The 14,865-nt window shown below is 43.1% G+C and overlaps 1 protein-coding gene across 1 annotated transcript; it reads left to right on the forward strand.

The window, feature by feature from the left end:
• The first annotated feature begins 1,961 nt into the window (after positions 1 to 1,961).
• RPS15A (ribosomal protein S15a) lies at positions 1,962 to 8,611 on the forward strand. Its single transcript, XM_008576209.1, has 5 exons — positions 1,962 to 2,045; positions 3,300 to 3,437; positions 4,048 to 4,127; positions 7,102 to 7,187; positions 8,461 to 8,611. Exons 2-5 carry the CDS (start codon positions 3,305 to 3,307, stop codon positions 8,552 to 8,554), a joined length of 393 nt encoding a protein of 130 aa, XP_008574431.1. The 5' UTR covers positions 1,962 to 2,045; positions 3,300 to 3,304; the 3' UTR covers positions 8,555 to 8,611.
• Positions 8,612 to 14,865: the final 6,254 nt, after the last annotated feature.

Raw genomic sequence — 14,865 nt, forward strand, 5'->3', positions numbered from 1 at the left:
GCCCATTCATTTATTCACCAAATATATATTGAGGGCCTTCTATGTGCCAAATACTTATCTAGAAGCTGTGGGTACTGTGATGAACAGATCTGATCAAATGCCTGCTTGCCGGAAACTTAGTGGTCCAGGGCCAGGACACAGATAATAAATACACTTCCACTACTTCAGGTGGCAAGTGCTATGGAGGAAAATCAGGCAGAGCTGGGGGGAATGAGGAGAAGGCTATGTGGGTGGGTGGGTGTGGCTGAACAGAGAGCTGAGGAAAGCCAGTGACTGAGCCTTCTGTCTAACTGGGGGAGGAATACTCAAATCAGAGGGAAAAGCAAATGCAAAGGCCCTGAGGTGGGGCATGCTTGGAGTGTTTGAAGAAAAGCAAGCCAGTGTTTGAAGAAAAGCAGCGGGGGTGTCAGGTCTGGTGTCCCTGTGCAGGGAGGCAGGGATGACATCAGGTAGGACCTTGTAAGCTTTTGTAAGGAATTTGGGTTTTTACTGAGGGTAATGGGAGCTCTTGGAGGGTGCATGATCTGACTTACGTTTTAAAAAGGTAATTCTCGGGGGCTGGCCGGTTTGCTCAGTTGATTAGAGCCGGGGTCTAACACCAAGATCCAGGGTTAGATCCCGTACCGGCCAGCCACCAAAAATAAATAAATAAAAATAAAAAGGTAATTCTGGCTACTATGTGGGAAAGACACAGGAGTGGAAAGGGAAGAGTGAAGGTGGCTACTGCAGGTATTTTACAGGTCAGGTAACTCGCCTCAGGACATTCATATCCAAAAAGGGCGGGGCCAGCACTCCCTCCCAAGTGACCAGACCCCGGGGCCCCAAGCCTGCCCACAAGTCCAGGCTCTTTCCATTGCCAAACTACAGAGGGTGTGTAATCCGGTTGCCGCCACAATCTCTTCTGACCCTCGTAATAACCTATAAGGGGCAGATATTATCTTTTTATTGTTACCCCCAGTTTACATAGCCCAAATTGGTTCTTGTCCGGGTGCAGAGGAGTTCTTTTTTTGGGGGGTGGGAAGCTGGCGGGTAAGGGGATCCGAACCCTTGACCTTGGTGTTACAACACAGCGCTCTGACCAACTGAGCTAACCAGCCAGCCCTGGAAGATCGCTTAAAAGCCAGTGGTTCCCATCCTAGCCTGTGTAAGAGTAAACTTTCTATATCGGGGAGAGGGGATCTGTCAGTGTAACCATAGGTGGGAAAAGTAATAGAAAAACACAGGGGAAAAGATGGCAAAGATAATAATAGAGAAAATGCAAAAGCTGAATCTAATGAAGAGAGGGATAGTTAGTAAATTTTATCATTATCATGATGTGAATCTTGAATCTTTATATTAAATCTGTTTCCTTTGGGGGGAAAAAAAAGCCAGTGGTTCCGAATCTCGTATATATTTCGAAACACTGGTGGCTTTCTTCCAACTCTGGATTCCAGAACTCGAAAAAAATGTCTGGAGCCCAAATAAATAATTTCTAAGATTTAGGGGCAGTCAAAAAGAAACCATCGATTTAAAAAAAATTTTTTTTTGATTGCTTTGAAATAGTAATATATACACACGTTTCAAAACAAAACACAACACAACAAAAAACAACCAAAAACGTGCAGGGAGAAAAGCAAGTTCCATCCCAGCTCCTGACGCCCTCCCCAGAGGCAATGACCAACTTCTTGTGGGTCCCTCCAGAAATACTATAACTACTCAAGTACCAAAACGTATTCTGAACGGCGAACTATTATTGCAATAAAAATTAGCAGATATCTAGGCCCTTGTCGGTTTTTTTTATTTTTACAGATTAAGTGCTAAAAGGTAGTCGAACCTCCAATTAATAATGCCTTACCTCTATCCCCTCCTCCTGGCCGCACCTGAGGAGGTCGATTCCATCGACTCTCAACTGCCAATCCCTGAGGAGGCTCCGCCCCTTTGTCCAACTCCCTCCATTAGGCAGTTGGTTTTCTTGGCGCGCCTTTAAAAGTCTCGCGATGGCTCGAGTTTCCCATAACTCCGTGCGCTCGCTCCTCCCGTCCTCTTTCCGCCATCTTTCTCTGCCGGTGAGTGTCTCTTTCTTAGAGCTCCAACATCATCTGTCGGCTATCGGCGCCATCCAGCAATCTGAGGCTCAGCTACGGTGTTCTCCGAGGACGCCGAGACCTTCCTGGTTCGGGGATCCTAGCCTTGCGGGAGTCCGGGGCTGGCGTAGAGGCGAGCCATGCCCGAGCTCCGCACGCTCTGCCCCCTGGGAACGCCGGCCCGTGGGGTGCAGGCCGCAGCGTTGGTGGGAGCAGGAGCTGTCGACCGCTCGGGGAGGCGGTAGCCCTGGCTGGGTGCGCGGCGCCTGGACCTGCCCTTTGCGGCCGAGGCAGCGCCTGGGCACTGGACGGCGGGAGCATCGGGGACGGTGGCTGGGGTGGGCCGTGCAGTTTCCCATTGCTGCGGCCGCTCTGGGAGTTTGAGTGGCTGAGGCCACCCGGCAGGGAAAACCGCTTCTCGCCGGGGTGGGCAGTTTGCTGGGAACTAACTTGAATCTTCTGGGCTCCGGAGGTTCTCCTCAAACACTTTGTTGAACTTAAGCGGGCTGGATCTCTCCTGTTGGCACTTTGTACTCCATCCTTAGGAGTGTTCAGAACTTTACTAGTGTGTCGTGCAGTTCGGAAGGAGCCCAGCCCGGTGCCTGGTGACATGTAAAATGAATGTGTCTATTTGCCACCGTGTTACGCTTGCTGTTGGACACAGTGTTAGATGGCACAAAGACAAGTCTTTTATAGGTGTGCTCATGTTAGGTGAGAGTTAAATAGCAACTTTTGGATGTTAGGACAGGGCTGAAAGTGAGTTGATTAAAGGACAGTGTTAATAGTGCAGATTCTGCTGACTTTCAGAAATTCGGAAGACATTACTGGTGATTCTCAGCTTCCTTTCTGTATAACTGTGCGACTATACCTGATACTTTGTTTTTGGTAGCTGACAGTTTTCAATTCTGAGGTGTTCTTGTGGTGTCAGATGGATTTTGTCCCGCGTCTTATTACCTCCAGCCTTTAGTGTGTTGCACGAATCGTAGAAGAGTGTGGTTAATGAATAAATGAGGTTGAAAATCTGTAGGCTGACACCCGACTACATGTTTTCGACAACCGTAGTAAATAGCAACCAAGAATTTTCCTGGGTGCTGGGAATACTGGGGAACCAGCCTGCTCAGACTTAAGAAAACTTATGGTGAGAGTGGAAAGAAAAGGATGCTTTCGCAGTGGAGGGATTGGGTGTCTATTGATGTTGGCAATGCCAGTAAAATCTGTTTTGTCTTCCCTGAACAGCCATAATGGTGCGCATGAATGTCCTGGCTGATGCTCTCAAGAGCATCAACAATGCCGAAAAGAGAGGCAAACGCCAGGTTCTTATTAGGCCGTGCTCCAAAGTCATTGTCCGGTTTCTAACAGTGATGATGAAGCATGGTAAGTGTTGTTTTATGTGTTGATGTCAGACTGTTTAAGGAATTGGTTCTGTAGAAATTAATTAGGGGGGAGAAAAGTGTCGGTCTTACCTGGGAACTAATGGAATTGACTTGTGAGCTGTGGAGGAGGGTGTGTAGTCTGTACAGATGAAACAGCTGAAGTCACTGAGAAGGGGAGGAGTTGGAAAAAGGAGGAAGCTTTTGTTTCTGAGTGTTGACTTGCTAGGGAGCTAAATGACACAAGTCTTTGAAAGGGTTTCTGAGCTTTTCTAACTGCTCCTTGGGATGGAGAGGAAGGGTTGTTGCATGTCTTTGGCATGAACTAGCTTTTGGGAGTGGGAAGCTACGAAAGGGCAAGGGGAAAAGATCACTTTTAGAATTGCATGGTGGGTTATTTGGGGTGTTTCCCCACAATTTTATATATTACTAGGTTGTAAAAATTAGTTCTGGTACCGAGTAACTTTCTTTCCTCAAACTGCTTGGAGAAACAGGCACTGAGATGATGTGAGGAAGAAGAATCTAGTAGGCAAAAGGAAGAACACTACAGGAGCGTAAAGATTTAGGTCTCAGGTTGGTGGTGATCATTTAATACAGTCTGTTATGTTCTGTAGGTTACATTGGCGAATTTGAAATCATTGATGATCACAGAGCTGGGAAAATTGTTGTGAACCTCACAGGCAGGTTAAACAAGGTAAGAGTTGTTTGTTTTCCACATTTAAAAGCCTTAAGAATTCTCTAACATGGTGTTAATATGTTTATTATTAAATTTTATTATTAGTAGTATTTGTAAATACTAAATAATGGTGCCATACTTGATTTAACTAGTTACTTAAAAAGTTTAGGAGTTGGTTAAAATCATTCATTTCTTTTATATCACATTTATTAAATTCATTTGTTCTCCAGGGTTGTTGCCTGTAGAATTATGTCAATTGACCTAGAGTTTGGGGTATGAGCTATCTGAAGGGAGACGGGGTGAAACTAACACTGGTGGTACTGGTATTTGGATCTTGGATGTTAACACCACCTACCTTACTGGCTTGAACTTGGGTGGCTCAAGGTCTCTAAGCTTCTGATAAATAACTTGTTTTTCCACTCTTGGTGATGTGCTGGGTTTTTTGAACAGAATCTTTATATCTTTGAGTAAATGGAGTTCTCTAAATACTCTTACTCTTTTTGCTGGTGTATGCTGTACATGTGTCTTTGAGATTTATGCTGTTTGACTTGTCAGCAACATAACCAAGTATATCTGTTTGATCCATTTGACTTTGTGGTTTAACTGATTGCATGTGTTTTGGGAGCAGGTGTCTACAAGCTAGTTAAGGTTTCTGAGTTGTTATTCTGTTCTCTGTTCAGGTTTGTAGCTTTCAGATTTGTGAGGAGTCTGAGCTCTTCTAGTATAACACAGATGGAGGAAAAACTCAGAAAGTGAGTTGCCTTAAGGCATGGTTAGTTACAGGGCTGGTCTGGTAAGGCTACTTCCTGGTCAAACAGTTTCTATTTTACAAAGTTGCTTCCCTATTTAGTGAACTTGCTTCATGTGTGGATAGAGATAATTAGTGTTGAGTAAAAACTATGGGATCTGAAGCCTTTGTGAAAGATTTGAAGAACTTGCAGGGGTAATTTTGAGCCTGTCGTGTTTTGTTCTAGTTGTAGCCATTAGAACTCAATCCCAACAGTAGATTTACTGTTCTTTGTTACTCTGACCCTCACAATGTGTTTTTGAAGTGGAAGGGGGATGTCTGTTTTTCCCATCCCCATTTTTAGGTCTTAGTAAACTCAGTTTCAGGTCATGCTCAAGGTCTCCCAGCTAGTTAGTAATAGGTGCCAGAATATAGTTTAGCACTTCTTAAACTATCCTGCAGAAGAATGAGTTGATTTAAAAACAAAGAAAACAAAAAAAACCTTGAAGTTTGAGAAGTACCGTGTACCATATTCTTTTGAACATTCACTGTTCAAGCTTGAACGTAATAGCTCGAGAAGTAAACTTAACAGAGTATTTCCCAAATGGATCTTACCTGTGGCACCCTTGTTCTGTGGTACCCTAGCTACTAACCTAAGTAACAGTTGAAATCCAGGCCTTGCAACTCAACTGACTTTGGGTGAAACAAATTTCAGTTTGTTTTTAGTTTCTCTGAGTTTCAGTTTCCTCCTTTATAAGATAGTGTCTCTGAAGCCCTCATGCAAGAGATGGACCTGCCCTTACTGTGAAAATGTGGTAATAGAGTTGGGAAGTAACATAGTCTTTAAAGACTAGATTCAGGGTTGGCCAGTTAGCTCAGTTGGTTAGTGTGTGGTGTTACAACACCTGGGTCAAAGATTCAGCTGTCCACACCTGCCTGCCATCAAAAAATAAAGACTATAGATTCATTAGAATTCTGGCCTCGATCACATCCTCTTAAGATTCCTCTTGGTTGGAGAGGGTATGCTGATTTAATTCTAGCTGAATGTGTGTTCTTGCTGCAGGAATTAATAAAGACCTGGGTGCAGCATGTAATGGAGACTTTGGAAAGAAGGTCTTTCAATGTAGCTCACTTGGAGAACTGGTTTTCCCTTATTCCTATCCTTGTATTCCTTCCATCTGGTGTGGGATTGTCCTTGACTGTATTAGTTAAGTGACGGCATAGCTGGTAGGATAATGGTGGATCTGGCTTCCTGGCATAGGGCAATTGGTCTTTTCAGTAAGTTCTAATCTCACAGTCACTCCTTTAGTTTACATTTAAGCATCTTGAGATCATTTTAATGATGGTCATGTGTAAATGTACACACACAGCTGTTTTTTTGCTATCTTTGCTTTCTGGAGTTTTTACTTTGAGAGTACTGATTTTCAATGTTATTTACACGGTCTTATACATGTAGTGGGAGCCTTTCTGCTATATGTTTTTAAGTGTACTGTTGGTGATTTGTAGAGCAGATTTTGTGAGCAAGGAGTCTTAAGTTAGTGGATGTTGTTTGAACAATTGTTGTGTTTTAGGATTTACATATAATGAGAGTGCTCTTAGAGAGCTCTCACTTTAAAGGATGGTTGTTTTTATGTCCCAGTAGCAAAGAGCTGGGATAGTTGTAAGAACTCTCTGTCCTTTCTTTCCATCATTCTGCCAGGTTAGTTTTGAAAAATTTGCTTGGGGTCGTAGGACACTGTCCCTCAGAAATGCGTTGTTGGTACCTCATTGGTGTGGAGAGCAGCAGTTCATAGATACTAATTCGTTGCCAGTGGGACTTGTTCCTTAGATATTCTTAAATTTTTAGACCCTTTGTATTTTTTAGTTTATAGGGTTAAGGACTTGAGACCCTACAGATTCATTTCAGCCTTGGTCTCTGAGCTCTTTTAAATCTGGTCATTTGTTATGACACAGCTTTCCAGCCTACAGGGATGCACACTGGTGACCAGACACTGCCATGTGTTGTCTTGTATTCCGCCTCTTTCATTGACTTTTATGTCTTTGGTTTTTTTCCTAGGCAGGTGGTTAGCCTCCTAGGTGGTAGACATAGTCTTACTTTGCTATATTTTTTGAATGGCATTTATATCAAAGATTGTGCACAGAATAGGTACCCATTAAATATGGGGTTGTTTGGTTTGTATGACTATTCAGGAGTTCTGAATGACATCTTGGGTTATTCAGTTTTTCCGTTGGTAAAGGGTGAACGGTTTTTTTATTCTTTTACAGTGTGGAGTGATCAGCCCCAGATTTGATGTACAACTCAAAGATCTAGAAAAATGGCAGAATAATCTGCTCCCATCACGTCAGTTTGGGTGAGTTGGTTTCCTCAATTAAAAGAAGTTAATGCTGAGAGTTGCTGTGGTGCAATTTGATTTGAACTGAGGTGTTTTTGTTTTTTTAAAAGAGCACTAGTAATTGTCTATTCCCAGCCAGCTTGACTTAAGAATTAGTCAGATGTTTGCTACATTTCCCATGTGGGGCTTGAGGTTCTAACTGAGAGAACAGCAGAATTGTGTCCACTTTCATGTCTGTTGTTTGGCTCACTGCATATCATTCATACTATATGTGTTCCATGTGATCCCATACTCGTATGGCTGGAATCATTTTTGAACACTACACCTTTGGGAAAACTCAGCTTGAAAATCTTCATCCTTGTAAAGAGCCTGAGTTCAAATCCTTGTTTTCCTACTTTTAAAGCTATGAGACCTTGGGCAAATCATAACTTTGATTTCTTCACCTGATTTTTTTTTTTTTTTTTTTTAAAGATGACCAGTAGGGGGATCTTAACCCTTGACTTGGTGTTGTCAGCACCACGCTCTCCCAATTGAGCTAACCAGCCATCCCTATATAGGGATCTGAACCTGTGGCCTTGGTGTTATCAGTACCACACTCACCCAAGTGAGCCACGGGCTGGCCCTTCTTCACCTGATTTAATTCTGGCAAAGCATTTTAGGATCTGACATTATCTAATCAGATAATGTCTTATCATGGTTAAGAACTTAAGCCCCTTCAGTTATGTGTCTGGTGACACAGTTGAGTATACTCTCACTTCATGGTTACTGTATTACAGGTACTGTTCTTTTGTGAGAATCATTTCTGTTTGTAATTACAATACTAATTTTAATGCCTCACATTTACATGTGCTACCTTGATCCTCATAGTAAGCAATGAGGTCATCAGACATTGTACACATTAATGTCTCTGTATAGTAGCTTAGTTCTTACCATGCATATAGTAAGTGCAGAAACAGTTTATGCTGAAGTTTATGCTTTAAACTCCATGTCTCCTTACCTGACAGCAAAAAGTAACATTTTGAAGTTAAAGGAGTTCCCAGCCTTTGTTTTCAATTAAACTTAATTTTTTCCCAGTGTTACTGGAGGTCAGGACTGTGTGGGTGTGTGTAGCTGGGGTCTCTGGATTGGGTCTTTTGGTTTGAGGAGTCATGCTGCTACTGCCGGCCTAGATGTCATGTCGGCAGTATTAGTCCCTGTGTGCCTTATAGGAAGGTGTGCTCAACCACAGCACCAGAAAGCAGGTCTTTGTTGAACTATTAAACTCACCAGCATTTTTTTTCCCACTCCATAGTTTCATTGTACTGACAACCTCGGCTGGCATCATGGACCATGAAGAAGCAAGACGAAAACACACAGGAGGGAAAATCCTGGGATTCTTTTTCTAGGATTGTAATCCATATGTACAAATAAAATGCCTCAGTGGACTGTGGTGCTTCCACTCAGTCGTTTGGAGCCTTTGAGCAGTGTAACAAGAGCATCTGTAGCCGTGGACAGCAGTTGTATTGATCGATAAATGCTGTTTCCCTGAAGTGAACAAAACAGTCTTGTGATATCACACCATGACCCCCATGGCTCACCAGAGGGTGGTGTGTCTGGCTCTGTATGGTTGAATCAGGGTTGGGAAACTACTATGTGATTGCTTCCTTATGGAGAAGAGCCCCGGGGGGTGGGGGGGGATAGTCTGTTTTGTAAAAGAGGAATATTTCTAAAAGTAACATGGATAAGAAAAAAGTCACCCCTGCTCTTCCACCAAAACTAGCCAACTAGCTATTTGACACATAACATTTTAGTTATATTTTAGTATTTTTTATTAGTTTTTAGTGTTTATTTTGCCTGCCTGTGATCATTCTGTAGGTTGGCTTTTTAGATCCAGCTGTTTGTATCACTGACCATTATAACAAGCACTTGCTAGGAATTGTTTTAAGAGGGTCTTATGCCACTAAAAGATGCCAGCTGAAGTGGCAGGGTGTTTTCACCTTTACTCCAGGTGAGCACACTGAGGAAATAGTGTGCTGACCTGTACTCAGGGCCAAAACTTGGTGCTTGGGCCTGTTACCCAGTCCTTGGCTAGTCACTGATGTGTAAGAAGAGAACCCACCTCATGCCTGGGGCATGGCCCTCATTCAGTAACTTAATAACTGCCTGAAAGGAGGGCCTGCTCCTGGCAGAGGTGGGAAATAGCTAGGAATGCCAAAGACTGGCCCTGGAGATGTGGCAAGTAAGGGCCCCGTTTGCAAGAAGGAAGTGGGTTGAGAGGCATGTCTGGGTTCCTGTGATGTTTGGGAGGCTGTGAGTAATTAAAAACATGGGTTGGGGGGATCCAACAGATGAATTGAGATCTGCTCTTCCACCTAATAGCCTCAATTTCCTCATCTGTACAAAACCTACCTTGAAGGAAAAACAAGGTGTAAAGTACAAGTTGTATTTGTCAGGCACAGAGGTAAAGTGAGAGTCCAGAAGAATCTTCCAAGGTTGAAAGCTGTAGGACAGCAGGGGCCATGTTTGTTTACTGTTCTGTCTGGTGCCCTGTACAGAGTGGTACCTCAATAAGTCCTCGTTGATTGAATTATCTGCTTATTTCTGGGCACTGACTTCAAATAGTATAATAGGACATGAAAATGGCTCCATTTGCTGTCACCATTTTGTTGGGATCCTGTATCCTTTGAAGTGGTCTGGAGTGGGGAAAAAATCTGGGTAGGGAAAAAGTGGGTGACTGGCAGTTGGGTTAAACACATGTTCTTTGTTAGCAAGGAAGTAGATGGCCTTAGCCCACAATTATGAGACCCTGTAAGTAGGTTTAACGTGACCTGGGGCTGGTTGGGCCTGGAGATAGTTCAGGTTCCTTCTGGCAGGATGAGTTGGCTCAGGTTGTATTTTGTGCAGTGAGCCTAGCCTACCCTCCCAGTGTGCAGCTCCTGATAGGCAGAGACCAAGGGGTGGGGAGAGCCGTGTCAGCGTCTGTATCAGGCCCACCAGGACACTGTAGTATAAGTATTAATACTTTTGAGTGTTATTAAATGGTTCCTAGTCCCTGGTTCTCAGCCTAGGATCCACAGATAGGTGCCGGATCCAACACTTTTTGAAAAAACATGCAAAACTTAACATACCCACACATTTTTCTGGAGAGACCTTCCATAGACCCTTTGATTAGAGGTTGAAAGAAATTTGTAATTCAGAAGACCAGAGAATCACTGCCAAGGACCTCCTCCATTCACATTTTAGCAACATGTCAATCCCAGTGCATGCTAAATGTCTTCATGAGGAGGCCACATTCCTCAGGGTAGGAGGAGTGCCTTGTAGAAGAACACTCAGTGCTCTAGGCAAGGCAGAGTTGAATCTTGCTTGGTCCCTACCGACATCTGAGAGACTTCACCCCAGGCTAGGAAGTTTGCTTTCAGCTCCTTGCCTGGGAGACCTAAACTCTGAATCTCACGTGGCTTTTCAGTCTAATCCACTTTTCTGGTACAGATTTGCTAATCTTAACCTCATACATGCTCCACCTCAGCCTTTATGGTTTACCCCACTTGGAGGGCCTTTCTCTCTCCCCTAAAGATGTTCCCAACAGCCAAGTTTCAATGTTGTTTCCTCCACAAATCTTCCAAAAGGAACATGTGTTGTTATATTTTACCTTCTCTCTCCTAAAAAGATGAATGCCCTGATAAAATTAATAGTTTCTAGTCCTTGTTAAAAGTTTACTATATGCTAGGCATGAAGTGAACAGTGTTAAATATTTGATTTGTATTGTTGGCTGGCTGGTGCAGGGATCCAAGAGCTTGACCTTGGTTTTCTCAACATCACGCTCTAACCAAGTGAGCTAACTGGCTAGCTCTTATTTATATTATCTCATTTAATCTTAATTCTATACCATTAGTACTGTTATCAGCTCCAATTTTTCAGATGAAAAGTGAGGCATAGAGCTGGGAAGCCATTTGTTCAAGATGCTAGGAAATGGTAAAGTCAGGATTTAAATGCCTTTTAAAAGTTGTTTTATAACTATTCTTTTATTCGAAATATTTCAACATTTACATATTTATGGGGTACAGTGTATTGTTTCAACACGTGAATATACTGCACAATGATTCACTTAGGGTAGATAGCGTAGTTCACCACTTTTCCTCCTCCCCACTGCCCTCTGTAACCATTCTACTCATTTCTGTGAGAACCACTTTTCTTTTTTTTAGATCCTACATATGAGTGATATCATGTGGTATTTGTCTTTTTGTGCCTGACTGACTTAACATGATGGTTTCCAGTTCCACCCATGTTGCTGCAAATGCTAGGATATCATGTTTTTTGTTTTTGGTTTTTTAAATCGCTGAGTAGTATTCCATTGTTGGATGTTTAGGTTGATTCTATGTTTTGGCTATTGTGAATAGTGCTGCAGTGAACATGGGAGTGCACGTGTCTTTCTGATATATTGATTTTTATTTCCTTTAGGTATATACCCAGTAGTGGGATAGTTGGGTTGTAAAGTACATCTATTTTTAGTTCTCTGACGAATGTCCATACTGTTTTCCACAGTGTCTGTACCAATTTACACTCCCACCAGCAGTGTAAGAGAGTTCCTTTTTCTCCCTATCCTTACCAGCATTTGTTATTTTTTGGCCTGTTGGTAATAGCCATTCTTTTTTTTTTTCCTTTTTGTCTTTTTTCGTGTCTGGCAACGGATCGCAACCCTCAGTGTCGCGCCTGTACCGGACCGGGACCGGCAACGGGATCGCAACCCTCGGTGTTGCGGCCGCACCTTGCTCAGCCAGTGAGCGGGAACCGGTCTGTATGTGGGATCCGAACCCTCGGCGGGAGTGCCGCCGCGCTCCCAAGCGGCGCACTGTAGCAGTGCGCCACCGGGCCAGCCCCCTTTTTTTTTTTTTTTTTTGGCCTGTTGGTAATAGCCATTCTTTTTTTTTTTTTTAAAAAGATGACCGGTAAGGGGATCTTAACCCTTGTCTTGGTGTTGTCAGCACCACGCTCAGCCAGTGAGCGAACCGGCCATCCCTATATGGGATCCGAACCCAGGGCCTTGGTGTTATCAGCACCGCACTCTCCCGAGTGAGCCACGGGCTGGCCCGGTAATAGCCATTCTAACTGGAGTGAGATAATGTGTCATTGTGGTTTTGATTTGCATTTCCTTGATGATTAATGATACTGAACATTTCTTCATGTGCGTCTTCCTTTGAGAAATGTCTCTTTAGGTCCTTTGTCCATCTTTTTTTTTTCCCTTTTTGTCTTTTTTCGTGTCCGGCAACGGATCGCAACCCTCAGTGTCGCGCCCGGACCGGACCGGGACCGGCCACGGGATCGCAACCCTTGGTGTTGCTCCCGCACCTCGCTCAGCCAGTGAGCAGCCGGTCTGTATGTGGGATCCGAACCCTCGGCGGGAGCGCCACCACACTCCCAAGCGGCGCACTATAGCAGTGCGCCACTGGGCCGGCCCTTTTGTCCATCTTTTAATTGAGTTATTTGTTTTCCTGCTGTTGACTTGTTTAAGTTGCTTATATATTCTGCATATTAGCCCCTTGTCTGATGTGTAGTCTGCAAACAGTTCCTCCCATTCTATAGGTTGTCTGTTCACTTTGTTGGTAGTGTCCCTTGCTGTGCAGAAGCTTTTTAGTTTGATGTAGTCCCATTTGTGTATTTTTGCTTTAGTCACCTATGCCTTTGTGGTCTCATTAAAAAAAAAATGTTGCCCACTCCCTTTTCATGTAGCATTTCCCCTATGTTTTTTCTTCTAGTAGTTTCACAGTTTTGGATCTTAAATTTAGGTCTTTAATCCATTCTGAGTTGATTTTTGTATAAGGTGAGAGAGAGAGGTCTAGTTTCAATCTTCTGCACGTAGATATCTGGTTTTCCTAACATTGTTTATTGAAGAGACTGTCCATTCTCCACTCCATATTCTTGGCTCCTTTGTCAAAATCAGTTGGCTGTAAGTGTGGGTTTCTGGGTTCTCTGTTCTGTTCCATTTGTTTATTTATTTTTATGTCAGTATCATGCTGTTTTGGTTATTATAGCTTTGTAGTATTTCAAAGTCAAGAAGTGTGATGCCTCCAACTTTGTTCTTTTTGTTCAAGATTGCTTTAGCTATAAGGCATCTTTTGTGATTCTATGCAAATTTTAAGATTATTTTTTCTATTTCTATGAAGAATGTTATTGGTATTTTGATAGGGATTACGCTGAATGTGTAGATTGCTTTGGGTAATATGGACATTTTGATGTTAATTTTTCTAACCCATGAACATGGGATATCATTCCATTTATTTGTGTCCTCTTCAATTTTTTTCATCAATGTTTCATTGTAGAGGTCTTTCACCTTGGTTAAATTTACTCATAGGTGTTTCATTTTTTGGTAGCTATTGTGAATGAGATTACTCTCTTGATTTCTTCAACTATTTTGTTGTTGGTGTATAGGAAGTCTGTTGATTTTTGTGTGTTGATTTTGTATCCTGCCACTATACTGAATTCATTTATTAGTTCTAGCAATTTCTTGTGGAGTCTTTGGGGTTTTCTGCATATAGGATCATGTCATCTGCAAGCAGGGATAGTTTGACTTACTCCTTTCTGATTTGAATGCCCTTTATTGCTTCCTCTTGCTTTGTTGTGCTGGCTAGAACTTCAAGTACTATGTTAAATAATAGCTTTTAAACCACAGCCTACTCCTTTTCTGGCCCTTATCATGTTCTGCCCTGCATTCTCCTTGTCTTTTTTTTTGCTTTTTGGTGGCTAGCCAGTATGGGGATCTGAACCCTTGACCTTGGTGTTATCAGCACCATGTGTTTCACTGTCTTTAATATAGGGATAATAGTAATACTTCCTGTGGTGGTTAGGAAGATTGAATACAATGTAAAGTGCTGGAGTGGTAATTAGAGCTGTTCACCAAATACTCAGGTTTCTCCCTCTGCCAGGCACATTGAAGGAGTGCACTTTCCTTGTGACTAATTCTGACCAGTGAGCTTTGAGCAGAAGTGATGCATGTTACTCCCAGGCTGGAGCTTTTAGTGGCTGGCATGATACCTCCAGTTCTCCTTTGTTCTTTCTGCCAGGCGATTATGCCTGACAGTGGCTGCTCCTTCATCCTGGCTCAGGAGTGAGGGTGACAATGCAGACATCCATCCAGCAATGGGTGTGTGGCAAGAGCAAAATACCCTTTGTTGTATGAATGTATTAAGCCACCAAGATTTCGGTTTGTTGCTAACTTAGCCTATCCTGACTGATCGAAGTGCTTAGGGCAGCCTCTGAAATTTAGTAAGGGCTTATTAAATTACTAAAAAGAAAGGAATAATAAAAGGATTAGCCTTCTCGGAGTGGATGTCAGGAGACTGTAACATCCTGTGCTCCCAACATGGCTTTTCCTGGGACCCACCTTTGTCCCCCTCCATCCACATGGTTCTTAAATACTTACCTCCAACCCCAATCCTATAACGCAGATGTTCAGTCCCAGGGTGGGGCACCTGACTCAAACCAGGTTGAAGATAACTTTGAGCCTGGGAGATGTGAGGTCTATCTCTTTAAAATAGTGGAAATAGGCCGGCCCGTGGCTCACTCAGTAGAGTGCGGTGCTGATAACACCAAGGCCACGGGTTCGGATCCTATATAGGGATGGCCGGTTTGCTCACTGGCTGAGCGTGGTGCTGACAACACCAAGCCAAGGGTTGAGATCCCCTTGCCGGGCATCTTTAAAAAAAAAAAAAAAAAAAGTGGA

This window comes from Galeopterus variegatus, unplaced genomic scaffold, assembly GCF_000696425.1.
Source record: "Galeopterus variegatus unplaced genomic scaffold, G_variegatus-3.0.2 Scaffold1311, whole genome shotgun sequence".
In the NCBI taxonomy this organism is placed as follows: Eukaryota; Metazoa; Chordata; class Mammalia; order Dermoptera; family Cynocephalidae; genus Galeopterus; species Galeopterus variegatus.